Source organism: Cololabis saira, chromosome 3, assembly GCF_033807715.1.
Source record: "Cololabis saira isolate AMF1-May2022 chromosome 3, fColSai1.1, whole genome shotgun sequence".
NCBI lineage: Eukaryota > Metazoa > Chordata > Actinopteri > Beloniformes > Belonidae > Cololabis > Cololabis saira.
In genome coordinates, this window is record NC_084589.1 from 1,621,715 (window position 1) to 1,641,482 (window position 19,768).

Consider the following 19,768-nt stretch of genomic DNA (forward strand, 5'->3'; position numbering starts at 1 on the left):
CTGGTGTTGGGTCTAGGTGTGGTTCTAGGTCTGGTGTTGGGTCTGGTGTTGGGTCTATGTCTGGTTCTAGGTCTGGTGTTGGGTCTAGGTCTAGGTCTGGTTCTAGGTCTGGTGTTGGGTCTGGTGCTGGGTCTAGGTCTGGTGTTGGGTCTGGTTCTAGGTCTGGTGTTGGGTCTAGGTCTGGTTCTAGGTCTGGTGTTGGGTCTGGTGTTGGGTCTGGTGTTGGAACTGGTGCTGGTTCTAGGTCTGGTTCTAGGTCTGGTGTTGGAACTGGTGCTGGTTCTAGGTCTGGTTCTAGGTCTGGTGTTGGAACTGGTGCTGGTTCTAGGTCTGGTTCTAGGTCTGGTGTTGGAACTGGTGCTGATTCTAGGTCTGGTTCTAGGTCTGGTGTTGGAACTGGTGCTGGTTCTAGGTCTGGTGTTGGAACTGGTGCTGGCTCTAGGTCTGGTGTTGGAACTGGTGCTGGTTCTAGGTCTGGTTCTAGGTCTGGTGTTGGAACTGGTGCTGGTTCTAGGTCTGGTTCTAGGTCTGGTGTTGGAACTGGTGCTGGTTCTAGGTCTGGTGTTGGAACTGGTGCTGGTTCTAGGTCTGGTTCTAGGTCTGGTGTTGGAACTGGTTCTGGTTCTAGGTCTGGTTCTAGGTCTGGTGTTGGAACTGGTGCTGGTTCTAGGTCTGGTTCTAGGTCTGGTGTTGGAACTGGTGCTGGTTCTAGGTCTGGTTCTAGGTCTGGTGTTGGAACTGGTGCTGGTTCTAGGTCTGGTTCTAGGTCTGGTGTTGGAACTGGTGCTGGTTCTAGGTCTGGTTCTAGGTCTGGTGTTAGGCTAGGGGGAGATGTTGAGCCGCACCGCGGCTCCCTGGCTGAGCAGCTACAGCCACAGAGCTGCTGCTCAGCCAGCTGTTCCATGTTTCAGTAAATTCTATCTTCCTTAATTATACAAACTGGACGGTTGAGTATTACCCTTACTCACAGGGAACTTTATTAAACACTCCACGTAACTCACAGTACAACATAAACAATCCCATTGTTACATTCCGGTTAGCCGCGTTAGCCGGTTAGCCGCGCCGACAGCCCGCAGTCTGTCTTGCTTCTGTCGTCGTCCCTTATTTTGAAATATGTCCACCCTGCTGACATCCCGCTGGCATTAATTGTTGATTTATTGTTAATCTTTCCTGAAACGGCACTGCCAGTCTCACCCATGGGCACCACTCTCCTCCCACCACCACGCACCACGCCGGCTAACCGGACTGTAAGAATGGGATTGTTTATGTTGTTGTTCTTCTTCTTCTACTCTGTTTTATTGGCGGATCGCAACCAACTTTAAGGTGCATACCGCCACCTACTGTACAAGACTGTGTAACATAATTTCATTTAGCTTGTTTTTTAAATTCTATTTGATTGTTTATGTTGTTTCACACGGACGGCTTCAGGTGAAGCACCGCACATGCTCAGTTGATGTTCCTGCGACAAGACTAATGCGTGGAGGAAAGCCCCGCCGGCTGAGTTTGTTTAAAATTGAATTTCTGTTGCAAATAAAACCTTTCTTCCAATTCATTGTATTTTTCATTGCATTTTTAGCCTAGTTATTTTTGTGGTAGAAGTATCGGATCAGTACTCGGTATCGGCGAGTACACAAATTAAAATACTCGTACCCGTACTCGGTGTGAAAAAAATGGTATCGGGACATCCCTAGTCCTCATTTCCTCCTTCCCTCACTTCCTCCTTCCCTGATTTCCTTCCTCCCTCACTTCCTCCCTCCCTGATTTCCTCCCTCCCTCACTTCCTCCCTCCCTCATTTCCTCCCTCACTTCCTCCCTCCCTCACTTTCTCCCTCCCTCACTTCCTCCCTCCCTCATTTCCTCCCTTCCTAATTTCTTCCCTCCCTCACTTCCTCCCTCCCTCACTTCCTCCCTCCCTCGTTTCCTCCCTCCCTCACTTTCTCCCTCCCTCACTTCCTCCCTCCCTCATTTCCTCCCTTCCTAATTTCTTCCCTCCCTCCCTCACTTCCTCCCTCCCTCACTTCCTCACGTTTCCTCCCTCCCTCACTTTCTCCCTCCCTCACTTCCTCCCTCCCTCATTTCCTCCCTTCCTAATTTCTTCCCTCCCTCCCTCACTTCCTCCCTCCCTCACTTCCTCCCTCCCTCACTTCCTCCCTCCCTCCCTCACTTCCTCCCTCCCTCACTTCCTCCCTCCCTCATTTCCTCCCTCCCTCACTTCCTCCCTTCCTAATTTCTTCCCTCCCTCACTTCCTCCCTCATTTCCTCCCTCCCTACCTTCCTCCCTCACTTCCTCCCTCCCTCATTTCCTCCCTCCCTAGAGCTGGAAGGACAGATCCTCCTGAACTGTTGAATGCTTCTGTCATGAGTAGTTTGGAGAACTTTTCCGGGACTTTCCCTGTTTCTTGGTGTTTGCTGAGTCTGGAAGAGTCTTCATCCTGGTGTGTTTTTACTAATGTGTGTTTTTGATTTTACTAGTGTGTGTGTTTGATTCTATGTCGGGGGGGGGGGGGGGGGGGGGGGGGGGCTGGATTGAGATGGTCCAGGTGTATTTTGGACTCATGTGGTGTCGTGTTCCACTCCAGGGTGTGTGGCGTCACCACGGTGAGGGCAGTCCAGAGCACCATGTCAGCTTCCATTAAGTCACTAGTCGTTTTCACTCTTCTGTCCATCTATTCGTCTGTTCATCCAAAGAAGATGAGACCTCCTGTCTTTCTTTATCTAGGTGAAACCTTTTATGGCCTTTCATCAGCACCAATTTACAGGAACATGTAAGCGACAGGTTTGTCAGGAGTCTTAGTCCAGGATTGACGCTCCTGACAACGAACCATCACGTAGAAATCAACTCTGGTTCCTGCCTTCACTTGTTGGACCGGACGGCCCGGGTCCAGATCTGCAACACGCTAGCTCTGCAGAACTGTGAACGCTGCACGGCCGTTGTTTGTGGGACAGGACCAGCACAACAAACTACAAGAACAATGGAGGTCAATGATGGTGATGAGATACTTCTAATTAATAAGTGAGAAAGGAAAGAGAAGGAGGGGTGATGGGCACCGCTCAGTGGATCATGTAGGTGTCCCCCTATAGCAGCATATCTACCACCAAGCTGGGTTGAAACTACTTATTCTAGTCTTGTTCTATAAGTGCAGCTATAACTACTGACTCTAACACACTAGAGTTTACACTAACTACAGGTTTACTAAACACTAACTAGAGGTTTACTAAACAGAAAGTTTTAAAGGTTTGGATCAGCTGGAGCCTATTCAGCTAATTACTTGGACATCCTGCTAACAACACATTACAGTAATCTAGTCTAGAAGATACAAACGCATTAACTAGTTTTTCTGCATCCCTCTGCGAGAGGATTTTCTTAATCTTTGCAATATTACGGAGATGGAAAAATGCTATTTTACAAACCTGATTAACATATGGTTTAAACAACAAATCCTGATCGAATCTGGGCAACATGGTGGCTTAGTGGTTAGCACTGTTGCCTCACAGCAAGAAGGTCCCCGGTTCGACTCCCAGGCCCAGCAGGGTCTTTCTGTGTGGAGTTTGCATGTTCTCCCCGTGCTTGCTTGCTTGCTTGGGTTACTCCGGTTTCCTAAAACATGCCTGAAGTTTAACTAACGGTTTTGTTTCATCTGACTTCATAGACAAATAGAGCTGCGTATCATCAGCATAGCAATGAAAGTGTATGCCGTGATTCTGGATTATACTTCAATAAATCACAGGCACTGAAATTTAGGGATTTGGTTGAGTTCAAAACCACTCAAATTTTGTATAAAGCACGAAATATACAAAAAATGTTTAGTGATAGAGAAGGAGGATATGAGCTAAGAGGGAGATGGAATTTCATACAACCGATTGTACATACTACTGGGAAAAGCATGTGTGTATCTGTGCATGATGAAGCTGTGGAATAAGTTACCTGACAACATCAAAGAAAGTAAAAATATTGCGCAATTCAAAAAATAATTTAAAAACAATACTCTGGATATGTATAGAAATGATGGTATATAATCACGATTTTTGGGGGAAATTGAACTGAATCTCTGGTATTATGTTTGGTATTAGCTGTGTATGTGTATTTATATGTATAGGTGGTAGGTATGTGTGTACGTATGAAAATCCATGTGTATATGAGTATGTGCACTGCATATGGGTGTAGATGCAGGCATGAATGTATCAATGTGTATGTGTGTGTACTGTATGTACCAGGGGTGCCCAATCCTGGTCCTGGAGAGCCCCTATCCAGCATGTTTTAGATGTTTCCCTGCTTCCTCACACCTGATTCTAATTACTCGTCATCATTTGCTTGTCATAAAGGTGTGGGCAGTTCTGTTGTTGAAACAGCTACTTTTATCACGGTGTGCTTAAGCAGGGAAACAACTAAAACATGCTGGATAGGGGCTCTCGAGGACCAGGATTGGGCACCCCTGGTATATACATATGCTATGATTTGATGGTATAAAGGTTAGGGCATCTATAAGCTCGTTAGCTTCAGCCCTAACCCTTTCCGTCAGACTTATGTGCCCTTTCTTGTTTTGTTGGAAGGACTTTTTTTTGTACTGCAGAACACCATAACAGACCCTTGACTGTTCTGAAGAAACCTCATGTACATGAACAAACTGGAACCTGTCAGATAGGTATGATTTAAACCAACGTAGAGCTGTCCCTTTAATCCCAACAACGTGCTCTAACCTGTGCATTAAAATACCATGATCTACAGTGTCAAAAGCAGCACTGAGGTCCAGTAGAACCAGTATGGACACTAGTCCCTTATCTGAGGTCCAGTAGAACCAGTATGGACACTAATCCCTTATCTGAGGTCCAGTAGAACCAGTATGGACACTAGTCCTTATCTGAGGTCCAGTAGAACCAGTATGGACACTAATCCCTTATCTGAGGTCCAGTAGAACCAGTATGGACACTAGTCCCTTATCTGAGGTCCAGTAGAACCAGTATGGACACTAGTCCCTTATCTGAGGTCCAGTAGAACCAGTATGGACACTAATCCCTTACCTGAGGTCCAGTAGAACCAGTATGGACACTAGTCCTTACCTGAGGTCCAGTAGAACCAGTATGGACACTAGTCCCTTATCTGAGGTCCAGTAGAACCAGTATGGACACTAATCCTTACCTGAGGTCCAGTAGAACCAGTATGGACACTAATCCCTTATCTGAGGTCCAGTAGAACCAGTATGGACACTAGTCCGTTATCTGAGGTCCAGTAGAACCAGTATGGACACTAGTCCGTTATCTGAGGTCCAGTAGAACCAGTATGGACACTAGTCCGTTATCTGAGGTCCAGTAGAACCAGTATGGACACTAGTCCGTTATCTGAGGTCCAGTAGAACCAGTATGGACACTAGTCCGTTATCTGAGGTCCAGTAGAACCAGTATGGACACTAGTCCCTTATCTGAGGTCCAGTAGAACCAGTATGGACACTAGTCCCTTATCTGAGGTCCAGTAGAACCAGTATGGACACTAGTCCCTTATCTGAGGTCCAGTAGAACCAGTATGGACACTAATCCCTTATCTGAGGTCCAGTAGAACCAGTATGGACACTAGTCCCTTATCTGAGGTCCAGTAGAACCAGTATGGACACTAATCCCTTATCTGAGGTCCAGTAGAACCAGTATGGACACTAGTCCCTTATCTGAGGTCCAGTAGAACCAGTATGGACACTAGTCCCTTATCCTCACGCTGCCTCCTTAATAGTGTCCTCCTGGTCTCCTCGTTATTGTTCTGGTCTGGACCTAGCGTAGCACACGTCAGGGCTCTTCCTTCAATGGTCTTCTGGACTGGACTGGACTGGTGTGTAAACAGCGTGAGGTGACTAGTCGTGAGCTGGTGGTTAGAAGTTGGATCAAATGTGACTGAGGAGCAGACAGGTGAGCTGAGGAGGAGCCACTGCTCGTGACAGCCAGAGGTGTCAAGTAACGTAGTACAAATACTTTGTTACCTTACTTATGTAGAAATTTTGGTTATCTATACTTCACTGGAGTAATTATTTTTCAGACCACTTTTTACTTTTACTCCTTACATTTTCACGCAATTATCTGTACTTTTTACTCCTTACATTTTAAAAACAGCCTCGTTACTCTATTTCATTTGGGCCTTTAATAAAAACTATCCAGTTAAATTGCTCCATCCGGATAGAGTGAATTTGGTTGTGGTTGTTTCAGATGTTCTTGTCCAGTTTTGTTCTTACATCCGTTCCCTCAGATTCCTGCAAATAAACTTGGATGTACATTCCAATAAAGGTTAGGATAAATGATAACATGAACATGAAGTTTGACTTTTTGCACCATTACAATACTTATAGGCAACTAGTCATCATATCTCCTGCTCTCTGAAACACATGTTAATGCTCAATAGTACACATATATGCTTCTTTAATATATTTGCATTATACTAAGATTTGGCTTTTGTCCTTAATGGCTTTTTTCCCCCTTACATTACTTTTACTTTTATACTTTAAGGAGTTTTGAAACCAGTACTTTTATACTTTTACTTGAGTAAAAAACTTGAGTTGATACTTCAACTTCTCCAGGAGTATTTTTAAACTCTAGTATCTATACGTCTACCTGAGTAATGGATGTGAATACTTTGGACACCTCTGGTGACAGCAGTGTGACTGGCTCTGCTCCAGCGGTGCTGGCCAGGGTTCAGCCCGGAGATGGGGGGGGTTCACCAGGTCCCTGGAGGAGTGGCAGTAGGTCAGAGGTGGAGCGTACGTACGTCCACACCAGAAACGGGGCGGGACGCTGCACAGAGCTGCTCCAGGACGGTTCACGATGAAGCAGGAGTTCCAGCTGGACAGGAGCCGCTTCTCTGACCCGTGTTTGGACGTCCTGGTGGACTCCGGGCCGTGTTATTGTATGTGTGAAAGGTTTCTTCAAGCCATTAATCAAAACATTTAGTACTCGTGTGTCTCCGGGCTCAGCCGTTAAACTGAAAACACCTCTCCAGTTCGGGCAGGTGGCTGACTTCCTGGTGGTTGTTAATCCCGTCTTATTCCAGCCTTTTTTCCTGTGTCATTCCTGGCTCTTGTTTTGGCTCTATGACACCACCAAGTGCTGAGAAAGAGGAGGGTATTTTTGAGCGTGAAGAGCTCCTCCACTCCTGCTGAAAGCTCCCTACAGGAGCTGCATGGTAATTCTGCTGCTCTATCTTCCTCTGCATCATGTTTACCTAGCAACAAGCATCACCCGCGGCTGGCCCTTCTATTGGTCACTTGAAAACGCACCGGGGACCAATGGCAGGGCTGTTGCCATGGTACAGCGTGTAGTTGCCGGGTGGAATTTTGCTGCAAGGCACATGAGTCTCAGAGTCTGCTTTCCTCCTCGCACTGCCGCTGTAATCTCTGCTGTCTGGCCGTTAGTACGGCTGAACGTGATTTAGAGCCAGCCAATCAGGGAGTCCGTGAAGGAAACACTGAACTTTACTTCTACATTCACTAAGAATATCACAGCAGCGTGTTCCTGGGGTTGGAGCAGGGAGGACTCCTCTGCAGCTGCTGGCCCGGCCCGGCCCGGCCCGGCCCGGCCATGACACCCCCCACACATGCAGCCCACACCATTTACATAGAGAATGAACGGTGGAGGGAAACAAATAAAGAACAAGCCTGATTCCCCCTCCTTTCATCAGAGCACCAGCAGTGCAGGTGGAGCAGCCACTTCCTGGTCCTGGAGGCTGGAGCTGGACCCGTCCAGCTGTGGACCGGTCCAGCTGTGGACCGGTCCAGCTGTGGACCGGTCCAGCCGGAACCGGAAACACTGAACTTTAATTCTACATTCACTAAGAATATCACAGCTGGACCGGTGTTGCTGCTTTGCCAAAAATGCTCCCTAATGGTTTTCTACCTTTTGTAGAGCTACAATCTTACTGTGTTTTACTCCCTAAACCACTTCCTTGTCTCTTGCCAGGCCGTCATTGTAAATAAGAATGTTGTTAATGACCTGCCTGGTTAAATAAAGGCCAATGACTGAATGAATATCAAATAAAGCGATAGAATTGTTGTTTTTTTCTCTTTATAGTATAATGTTCACAAAGTGTAATGCAATTCATGTCATGGGTAAGTGTATTTTTGAAGGATCAAATACTCAAAATCCCATATTATCAATTAAGTGGGGCAATCAAACTTTGAAAATCGACTGTGCGCATGTGCAGAACCACAAAGTAGCATTTCTCGGCAGGGAGCAGAAATTGGCAGAACACCGGTTCACAGCTGGACCGGTTCACAGCTGGACCGGAGCTGGACCGGTTCACATCTGCACCCGTCCTGTTGGTAATTCTTTTTAATCCAGTTACTGATCCAAATTGTGTCCTGCTGTAAGACAGGCCTGCTACTAACAACTGCTCTCATAGGTTATGGACCTATCGATCATGGAGACGATCAATCACCTGATGGGATTACAGTTGCAGAACAACCGTAGAGCGTAGTTGCAGGAGCCTTTTTTCCAGCTGGTAGACGTTAAAGCTGTACTAATTTGAGGCATGTGCCACCTCAGGAGAAAACACTGCAGTCATGATGATGGGACTTTAACTTGGGCCATAAACAAACGTTGCTGCTCATGAAAGGGAAAGAAATAAAAGTGACAAAAAAGTGAGTTAGTCAAGTTACAGCCCCTTTAAGAGCGTCCCGTCGTCACCAACAGAGCACAGGAAGTCAGTCAGAGGACCGGCTCAGGTGTGCGTGGAGGAGTCGCCGTGGTGACCCCTGAAGGGGCAGCTGAGAGGACAGGAAGTCAGTCAGAGGACCAGCTCAGGTCGGGGTGGAGGAGTCGCCGTGGTGACCCCTGAAGGGGCAGCTGAGAGGACAGGAAGTCAGTCAGAGGACCGGCTCAGGTGTGGGTGGAGGAGTCGCCGTGGCGACCCCTGAAGGGGCAGCTGAGAGGACAGGAAGTCAGTCAGAGGACCGGCTCAGGTGTGGGTGGAGGAGTCGCCGTGGTGACCCCTGAAGGGGCAGCTGAGAGGACAGGAAGTCAGTCAGAGGACCGGCTCAGGTGTGCGTGGAGGAGTCGCCATGACGACCCCTGAAGGGGCAGCTGAGAGGACAGGAAGTCAGTCAGAGGACCGGCTCAGGTCGGGGTGGAGGAGTCGCCATGACGACCCCCGAAGGGGCAGCTGAGAGGACAGGAAGTCAGTCAGAGGACCGGCTCAGGTGTGCGTGGAGGAGTCGCCATGACGACCCCTGAAGGGGCAGCTGAGAGGACAGGAAGTCAGTCAGAGGACCGGCTCAGGTCGGGGTGGAGGAGTCGCCGTGGCGACCCCCGAAGGGGCAGCTGAGAGGACAGGAAGTCAGTCAGAGGACCGGCTCAGGTCGGGGTGGAGGAGTCGCCGTGGCGACCCCTGAAGGGGCAGCTGAGAGGACAGGAAGTCAGTCAGAGGACCGGCTCAGGTCGGGGTGGAGGAGTCGCCGTGGCGACCCCTGAAGGGGCAGCTGAGAGGACAGGAAGTCAGTCAGAGGACCGGCTCAGGTGTGGGTGGAGGAGTCGCCGTGGCGACCCCTGAAGGGGCAGCTGAGAGGACAGGAAGCTAAGGGGAAGCGACCATCACAGACGAGCTTGGGCTGCGCGTCACACGTGTTTCCATCTGTAACGCGGGCTTCCTACCGCCGTCACTCCTGAATGTTGGTGCAAAGTAAAACTTTACATGTTTCCTGAAAGTAGGAAAGGAGAACTGTCCACAGCTCCATCTTGTGGCCTGATGCGCTAGGCCTCCCGGTACACGGTAAACGCACACTGAGCAGCGGCAGCTTGGCGTCACCGAGACTTTTACCAGCCTTGGAGAGTTTCTCAGATATGTGGGTCTTAGTCTCAGAAAAGCGAGGCAGTCGTGTTTATGCTCCCCCTTCCAGTTTCCTGTTCTCTGTAGCGCTGTCGGCGGGCGTCTGCCCCATGACCTCACGGGAAACACGCCCACCAGACTAGTGCTCCCTCACTTTGACTGAAGGTCCGCAGGGGGCCAGCGGTACAAAGTTCTGGTTCCAGTTCTGGTTCAGTCCAGCTGTGGAACAGTAAAGTCTCCTGACAGCCCTACATCCCTGCCCAGGCTGCATCTGTCATTGCTTCAGCCGGCTGGCTGAGCTGACAGACCCTCATTGTCTCGGTACAGGCCAAACCGGCATCGGCCCCCTGTAGTTACTGGACTGGCGTCCACTTTGAGCTCAACTTGGGTTTTTCTGCTCCGGTTCCGTGTTTGTGGCGTCTGGGGTCAGACTCCCAGACGGGGATCGGTGTCTCTTTAGATCTGGTGAGGCTGGTGTCCTGCACTAAGCATGTTACCATGGTGATCCACAACTGAACTGGGTCCAGTTGCCCAGTGGGACCAGCACTAGTAAAGTTGTTGGTGGTGGATCATCTGGAGCATGACCACGTGTTCACGCTCCACACTTCCCACTGAGAAGACGCAGCATCTTAAAGATGGAAATAGAGGCTTCATTTGGACACAAGTGTGTTTTGTGAGCGTTAAGCCTGATTTAAGGTTAAGTTAAACCAGTGTTTCTCAATCCTGGTCCTCGTGGGCCCCTCTCCTGCATGTTTTAGATGTTTCCCTGCACCAACACACCTGATTCTAATTAATAGTCCTCATTAACTTGTCACCAAGGTCTGCACAACTCGGTTGATGACACAGGTACTTGTATCACGGTGTGCTGAAGCAGGATAGCATCTAAAACATGCAGGACAGGGGCCCACGAGGACCAGGATTGAAAAACACTGAGTTAAACCAACGCAGAGCCTACGCAGTTGCCGTGGCGCCGTCATGAACCCTTCGGACTTCTCCGTCACTCCATTTCGCCGCGGTGCAATACCCCCCCAGAGCACTAGGGGGGTTGCGTTCTTTCCCTGAATGGTTTATCGTCGTTTTTTTATTATTATTACTATTATATATTTTTTTTTTACGGACTTCCTCAATGAGTTGCTCCTCGACTTGGTCCATGTTGATAATGTTCTGTCCGTGTACAACAACAAGATGTTGGCGGGGATGGCGCAGTCTGGAACTGGAAATGCGTTGCTACCAAGCGAACCAATCACAGCCCTTTCGGTCTGCGTTGAGTCTGCGTCACCTCAACGCATAGTTACATTTTTTGGGAGGTGCACGTCAGGCTACGGCGTAGGCTACGGAGAGACTCCCGCGTAGCCTACGGCGTAGGCTCTGCGTTGATTTGATTTAATGCAGAACCATAAACCAGCCTTTAGTCTCCCTCTGACCCGGACCTGGGTGGCGTTTAGCTCGGAGCCAGGTGAGCCGCTGCAGCCTCTGCTAGCAGTGACACCATGTGCTCCAGTTCCCCTCCAGGTCACGGTTCCTGCTCTTGCAACTCTTCCCAGCAGTGACGGGGAATCCACTCATGGATTCAGAACTCATGAGTGAGAGTCAGTACCTCCTCTGGTGGACCTGCTGCATCATCACCAAGGAGGCAGTTCCTCCAGAGGAGACGGGGAGACTGTTTGGGACATGGTGTGACTTGGAGATGCCAAAAGGGTGTTTCCATTGCAGCGTCAGGAACTACTTGCTTTGTCGACTCACCAGTAAAGCCATCTGCTGTGAGCTTAAAGACGTAGCTTTGTACGGGAGTGTTTGTGAAGCTGGCATGTAGGAATGGGCAATATTTTACCATTCACGATAAACCGTCCAAAAAATTCCTCACGGTAAGAATTTGTATCTCACGGTAAAAACGATAAATTCCCGTTGATGACGTTTTTGTGTAAAACTGATTTATGGTTCTGTGTTAAATCCACGCACAACGTACGTGAAGGAAGGAAGGAAGGAAGGAAGGAAGGAAGGAAGGAAGGAAGGAAGGAAGGAAGGAAGGAAGGAAGGAAGGAAGGAAGGAAGGAAGGAAGGAAGGAAGGAAGGAAGGAAGGAAGGAAGGAAGGAAGGAAGGAAATAAATGAGCCTGAAAGAAAGAAAGAAAGAAAGAAAGAAAGAAAGAAAGAAAGAAAGAAAGAAAGAAAGAAAGAAAGAAAGAAAGAAAGAAAGAAAGAAAGAAAGAAAGAAAGAAAGAAAGAAAGCCAGATAGATTTATAGTTGAAAAGGTGGAGTTGAATTGGTATTTTTTTTATCATCATTTTAATCGTTATAGGGATAAATGACAGAAATGATCGTGATACATTTTTTAGTCCATACTGCCCATCCCTACTGGCATGCTCCTCTAGTTTCCCTTCACAGCTCCATCTTGTGAAGCTTCAAGGGTGACGGTCGTCTTCAACATGGACAGAAGTGGCAACTCCAACCAAGCGCTTGACTGGGTTTGGTTCGTAGGGGCCGTTGTGGTCATGTGACCTGCGTTAGTGGAGGCCGTGGCTCTGTGAGGGCTTTGGTGATGAGTAAACCAGTGTAGGGTGCAGTCTCTGGTGCCGGTGGCTGTGAGGAGCTGGAACAAAGACTCGCAGGTCGTCATGCCTGAACTGTGGAGACCTCCTCCAGGTCAGAACCGGTCCCATGTGGACCTCCTGATCACTAACACCAACGACGGAGGAGTTTCTCTTGTTGCTTTTACGTGGTAGATGACATGAACAAACATGCATTACAGTTAAATGTACCCTAAAGAAATTCAGTTGAGTTGAACAGGTAACAGTCATGTGGTTGTAAAGTTGAATACCTGAAATGAATGTGCCAGTAAAAAGGTCTTTAATATTGAAAAAGGGTGCAAATGTAGCCCGAGAAGAGCTGGGATCAACTCCAGCAGACCCGTGGGACCCTGAACACCAGTATGCAGGTGAACACGGTGGATTGATTCCAGATCTGATTTACATTTCAGAATAGTGCCATCATTGTGACATGTGTAATCATTTGGGTGCCAGGCCGGATGCTGGTGTTGGATCAGACGGGTCCCATCTCCGCTGAGTTCCTCCTCAGAGAATGATCACATGGCTGAACTTTTTCTGCTGGATCAGGTGTATTAGCAGCGCGGCACATCACTGACTACGTTTACGTGCAGTCAATAACCTTTTTCTAACCAGAATATTAGCAATAACCCGGTTGCGCACGGCCATGTAAAACGGCCATGTAAAAACCCCAATATGACTAGTGATGCACCGATTGTTCGGTAACCGAAATTGTTCGGGCGAAAATGGCAAAAAAAACACTTTCGGTGTTCGGTGGAATAAGTGGGAAAAAAAACGAACAATTAATAACGGCGTTGAAATATAAATAGACTGGCCGCTCCGTAACTGTTGCGCACCACATAAATCGTTGGCCAACCAAAAACTAACCACATAACACTCCTGTAATGGTTGCGCACCACATAAAGTGTTGGCCAACCAAAAACTAACCACATAAGAATTTTACCTAACATTCACCAGCAGGTGGAACCAAAACAACATAAATCAATCTATTACAGGTGCGTTTAGATGACGAAATCAAACGTGGAAGAGCGTGGAGTGAAGTGGTGCGGTGCAAACATGTCAGCAGTGTGGAAGTATTTTAGAGTGGCAAAGAATAATACAAGAATGGCTGTTTGCAATGATCTGCTCAAATATCTAGAGGGGAAACATCTGCAAAGTCTTTCAGCTACAAGTTTGATTTATCATTTGAAATGATAAAAAACCCTGAGCGCTTTAATGCATTTTTATTGTTTTAAGGCCTATGTTACAATGTTCAGTCAGTTAAGCCTAACGTAAGCTCAAAGATGGCCAAAAAATGTATTTTGCTAATTTATTAATTTAAGTTATTGTTCTTTGCTGGTATAATGTCTGCTGGAATATTTAAGAAATGCTGGGAAATTAAAAAAATTTCAGTTTTTTATGTTCAACAAATGTTTTCTACCTTGTAATTTTGTAAAAGATATTTTTCTTTTAAAACATGCATAAATCAAATTTATTTGATTTATGCAATGGTGAAAAAATTGGCAAAATAAATGAAAAACTGCGAAGAACCGTGTTCGGTATTGTTCGGTATTCGGCCAAGTGTTTATTATTATTTTCGGTTTCGGTTTCGGCCACAAATTTTCATTTCGGTGCATCACTAAATATGAGCCCTGGGTTACTCCTTTTAAAACCTGAATATTGGGTCATGTAAACGCCTAACGGAATATCCCCATCAAAAGGAACAGGAATTTGTTTTCTGCTCATGTTCTTTTCGCAAGGAATCCTGGTCTTTTGAGTCCAGGAAGTTCTTATAAACACGGAGAAACACAAGACCAGGAGGAGACTAATCACTTCATAAATGTAATGAAAGATTTTGGCATTTCTAGATGGTAGAAAGTACCGGGATAGCGAGATTTACAAAAAGGTGAGCGAAAAGTTGCATGAAGCAGGACCTGTAGGAACGCCAGACCAGATCCAGCACCGCTGGAAGACGCTGAAAAAGGAGAACTACAGGGACAAGAAACAAAACGGTACCAGCAGGTCCGATTATCCGCCGTGCTGCTGTTATTGTGGTTGTTTTGGAAGTGGAAATGACGAGAATTGCGTCATGACGTTCTCCGTGCGTCGCTGGTTTGATCCAGATATCCAAATGATTAATTACCATGTAAACAGGGATAACCCTGTTTGCTCACGCATGGAAACAGATTCTTCCCAATTCCCAATGTTTCAGTAACCGGAATATTGACCTTAACCCCAATTTTGACTGCGTGTAAACGTAGTCACAGTAATGAGCTGAGCCTGGACTGTCGTAGAAAACGTTGGTCCTGACAGCAGAGCGGGATGTTGTTGAGGGGAAAACTGGTTGACCTGGACCTGAGACCTGGACCTGAGACCTGGACCTGAGACCTGGACCTGGACCTGAGACCTGGACCTGAGACCTGGACCTGAGACCTGGACCTGAGACCTGGACCTGAGACCTGGACCTGGACCTGAGACCTGGACCTGAGACCTGGACCTGAGACCTGGACCTGAGACCTGAGACCTGGACCTGAGAGCCGCTCATTCCCCCTGAAAACACCCTGCTGTGTGTGGGGACGTGCGTGTGAGCAGGGCCTCCTCTCCTCCATGTCCAGCTCCTTTAAGGAGCGGCAGCTGCGTCTCTGCTGTTCCCAGGCAGCATTGTGCCTGATTTAGAAGCAGCGCGTGGATAGCAACAGTACCAACGTTTCTGGAGACGGGTGACCCGGCTCAGCTGCACGGAGTCGGCCTGGCCGGGGGTCGGAGGCCGCCCCTACCCCCCCTCTGCCCCCGCCCCCCGGCTCAGCTGCACGGCCTCGGCCTGCCCCCCCCGATCCTCCCCCCGACCACGTCCTTCTCTCCGTTTCTACCTGACATCTTCAAACTATTTCCGCGTCACTCCGGACTCGCGCCACTCCAGCAGTCACAGGGAGAGCGGCCCCGCCCACCGGCCTCCCTCTCAGCCAATCACAGGCGGGGCAGGGACTGGCCGCAGCCAATCAACGCACAGCTGCCTTGGCGTCGGGTAGCAACAGTAGAGCGAGGGAAGGGGCCGCTGAAACACGCTCCAAACACGGCGCTGTGTGCCGGAGACGGGGCAGAAAAACAAATAAAACCACCATTATGACAACTGCAGGATGTTTTTCTGTGTCTCCGTTGTTGTTTAAGTGCAATTCAACCCTCCCCATGTATGCCTGTGTATAAAGTTCTAGTATATATATCCTGCTGTTACTATAAATGGACAGGACGGGAGAGGTTTGCTGGGAGAGACCATTCCGTTCAGAGGGGGGGGCGCGGATTCCCCGCACCGCAGTCGGCTTAGCAATAACTCCTCAAGAAGCTCGGAGTGGTCGCCTTGAGCTTTTGTGGGGATTTGCACCGGTGTTATGTTTCATTTCCACCGTATCTGTGTTTGTTTGACCGTTGTTAAGCCGGGCGGCTGGGGTCGGGGAGGCCGGGGCCTCCCCCCGCCGGTGGTACGGTCCTCCCCGGAGGGGAGGAGCCGCGCGGCGGCGGCGGGGGCAGAGTCTCCGGAGGAGCAGGGAACGGACGGGGAACGGGACCAACTCACACCAAAGTCGTCCTGCTGGGGCTTTCTACCGCCACGGACCGCAGGAGCCGAGGAGCCGAGCCCCGAGGAACCCCCGGGAGAACCGCGGAGGAGCAGGCCGGCCGGGAGCAGCCGTCGGCGGGGACCGGAGTCCCGGAACCCCGCGCTTCTTTTGTCTGGGCGGGCGGAGCTCCGGGTGTGTTGTGGTCGTGGAGCTGAGAACCGGACCGATGGTTCGCTGAGTTCGTCCTTCAACCCGGACACCCACACCCTCTCTGGATCTAAACTTTGTAGCCCGGATCTCTTCACCTTCACCCCCCCGAGCTCGTGATCGGGGAAGTTTCTGCTGCGGATTGTTTACATTTTCCCGTGACGTCAACATCCGATTCTGTTCCGGTTCGGTTCTTGGGGAACAGTTCCCACAACCCCCCCCCCCCCCTGTTGAGTGGGGAGTGACACCCGAACCCCTGCTCTCTCGGATTAATCCCAGCCCCCCCCTCTCAGAGCTGCGGTAATTGGAGCTATTTGTGGAGAGAGGGATGGGGTAAAAGCGGCAGCTGGAAACCGGACCCCCCCCACCCATTCCTCCCCCTGGGCCCAGCTGGCAGCATGCTGCGTGAACCCGGGTAGCCCGGACCGCCCTCACCCCCCAGGCCCAGCTGGATCCCACCTGACCCGAGCCGAGCAGCTGACCATGTAGCCCCCACCCCCCTGGACTCCGGTTCTGGACCACCGTACGGATACATGGTCACATGACTCACACCTTTATCCATTTGGGACATTTCACTGACACTGTCATCACAGCGGACGCTTAGATTAGATTAGAGAGCTGTGTCAGACACCAGCGGCCCCCCCAGCCCACACACAGAATGCATGAAACTGCCAAATCCAACACAAAACTAACCTGAAAAACCAAATATTGTATCTCCCTTCAGCCCCCCGTCCCCGCCCCCCTCTAGCGTTCAGAGTCTATATGTAGAGAGAGGTCTATATCTATACTGTAACTCACACAGAGATTATATTTTTACTTCAGACAAACGCTGCCTGAACACCAGTTGGTTGCCTTAGAAACCGTCACAGAGGAAGAAGGGAGGAACGGAAAACAAAGTCAGAGAAGAAGAAGGTGCCTTTTGATTGGTCGGTCAAGTTTCCCACCATTTCAAGCTACGTTTGTTTAGCTGGATGTAAACGTTTGACCTGAACTCTGGGATTGAAAACACCCTTTTGACAGATACTGGTCTACTTCACTCCTCCAACACACGCACACACATTTCCCCGCTGGAGCGAACAGTTTACGAGCGTTTCCATGGTTGTCACGTCATCATCCGTGGACGAGAAGCCGGCCCCCCCCTGCAGGATGGTCCAGTCAGAGCCGTGGATCGCCTCAGCCCTGCTTCGTAAAAACAAGAGTCAGTAAACACGGGAACACACACACACACACACACACACACACACACACACACACACACACACACACACACACACACACACACACACACACACACACACACACACACACACACACACACACCGGACACACACACTGTTAGCTGAGCGTACTCCTCTTCCCTGTTTCATACGACAGCCACAGATGTGTGGCAGTGGTTGCCGTGACAACGCATGTGTGTGTATGGTTGTGCTTCAGTGGGGGAACATATGATGAGCATATTTAGTGGCATAACTCAGCGGTGACATGTGTGTCCATCTGTGGACGGACCATAGTGGTGGACGGTTGATGCCCCTTCCTCCAATCTGTTGATCTGTGTAAAAACACAATAGAGGGTCTGCATTGACGTCACTTCCCCACTGGACCCCCCCCCCTTACTCACACTGAGTGGAAAAAACAGCTGCAACTAGTGGAGAAGACGGGATAACAGCTGATTATCAGCTTAAATTAAAGGCAGTTGGACTTGACAGTGACCCGTACAGTTACCCCAAGAACCAGTGGTCGCTTGACGCTTGGTCCGACTTCAAGACAGGATTTGTTGTAGAAATTAAAGTGATGAGGACACCGAACTTTATGATTTGACCGTTTAACGTTAGCTACCCAAAAATCCAACATTACCTGATACAAAATGGGAACCACAAATCCACGTTTCAGTGTCTGGAATCCAGTTGTTTCTGTGAATTGCAGCGATCCATTTGTCTCTCTTAAGCTTATTTTTCAGCAGTCTGTAAAACGATAACTCTGATTTCTTGCTAAATCTATGAGTACAGTCGATCACACAACAGCTCTTTCCCATTTTAGATGTTTTCCAGTTGCTCAAACTGAAAGTTTACGCCGACACTCAGTCTTTCTGACACTCAGTCTTTCTGCCACTCAGTCTTTCTGACACTCAGTCTTTCTGTCACTCAGTCTTTCTGACACTCAGTCTTTCTGACACTCAGTCTTTCTGACACTCAGTCTTTCTGACACTCAGTCTTTCTGACACTCAGTCTTTCTGTCACTCAGTCTTTCTGACACTCAGTCTTTCTGTCACTCAGAGGGCGTAACCCGCTGTGAAGTCGCATCTGTAACGTCATGCACATTCCCTCTATACACATCATTTGGTTGTAGTGGTTGCTAGGAGACCAATGCATCTAGATCCGCCTCCAGCAGCAGGAACTCAGTAGATGGTTCCTGTCTGACTTCATCAGTGCCTCGTGGTTCTGGAGGAGTGCTGGTCTGTTCTTCTTTCCAACGTTGCTTGAGTTCAGTGAGGTTTTTGGACCCGGACCTCTACGCAGCTCTCTGGTCCCACCACAGCATTTCAGTCAGGTTCAGGTCTGGACTTTGACCTGGTCCTGAGCTGCTGGATTGTTTTTCCATACTTCATTGAGCATTACAGGTCTGGTCTTGGGGTCCATTCTTTGTGATGTGCACCTCTGCAACACTCAACACAACTGTCATGAATGTTCTCCACCTGTGAATAATCTTTCTCCCTGTTAGAAACTCAACAGCTGCTAGTTTAAATGGTTTATTATTCTTCACAGGTGTGTGTGCAGCAACAGTTGCTTCTCTAAGACAACTGCTGACATCTTTCCCTCTTGGCACTGTAATAACCCACACTTGGCCTGGGTTTACTGTGGTCTTCGTCTGAACGTTTGTCAGGTTAAGTCTGATTTAAGGTTCTGCATTACACCAACGCAGAGCCTACGCCGTTGCCGTGACGCTGTCGTGAACCCTTCGGACTTGTCCGTCACTCCATTTGGCCGCGGCTCGGCGGCTGCTCACTCACCCGGGGAACATCTCCCCCTAGAGTCACTAACCAGTAACTACAACAACAATGAAGTCTTGGTGCGTGGTATGGGAGTATGAGTATCTGAGAGCAGTGTGGGCCCTGATACCACCTAAGTTGGAGCAGTTTCAGGCTGGTTCTTGTCCAGGTGCTGCTGTCTCTGCTGGACTGGCCGTGCTGGCGTGGTTTCTAGTCTGACCCCAGATTAGACTGATCAGTGTGAATCCTGACCCCCCTGTCCTCCACCTCGGCCTCTGATTGGCTGGAGAACACGGGGCAGCAGTGAGTGGGGGGTCGGGGCTGTGATCCATTGATCCAGTGATCCCCCGTCCCGGCAGCAGCACTGACGAGGCATCGGGGGAATCTACTCATCAAATGATAAGAAGATCCCCACAAAATGGTCTTAAAAACATTAAAATCCAGAACTAGAACCAAACAAACACAGACACCTGCTCAGAACCAACAACCTGAATGAAAGCTTGTTGTTACGGTTCCGTCGTTCTTCATGTTCACGTTTCAGGATAAACGATTGCGGGTCACTTGATCATTTCCTGTTGCTGAGATGAATCTTTGAATGAGTTCAGCCTGAGCTGGTTGTCAGTGACCACGGTTACAAGATGTTTTTTAATTTGGAATTAATTATTCCCAATTAAATAATTCAGAA

At 49.0% G+C, this 19,768-nt stretch overlaps 1 protein-coding gene across 2 annotated transcripts in view; it reads left to right on the forward strand.

Moving 5' to 3' along the window:
• LOC133424575 (dual specificity tyrosine-phosphorylation-regulated kinase 1B-like) overlaps positions 1-19,768 on the forward strand; it is an 83,207-nt gene that overhangs the window by 15,252 nt on the left and 48,187 nt on the right. Inside the window, exon 1 of one of the 2 annotated variants that reach the window (XM_061715252.1) lies at positions 15,862-17,295. The exons of the other annotated variant lie outside the window; for it this stretch is intronic. Within the exon in view, the coding sequence (XP_061571236.1) occupies positions 17,193-17,295 (103 nt within the window). The 5' untranslated portion in view covers positions 15,862-17,192. Of the gene's footprint in view, positions 1-15,861; positions 17,296-19,768 lie in introns of those variants that run through there. 2 annotated transcript variants of the gene reach the window in all.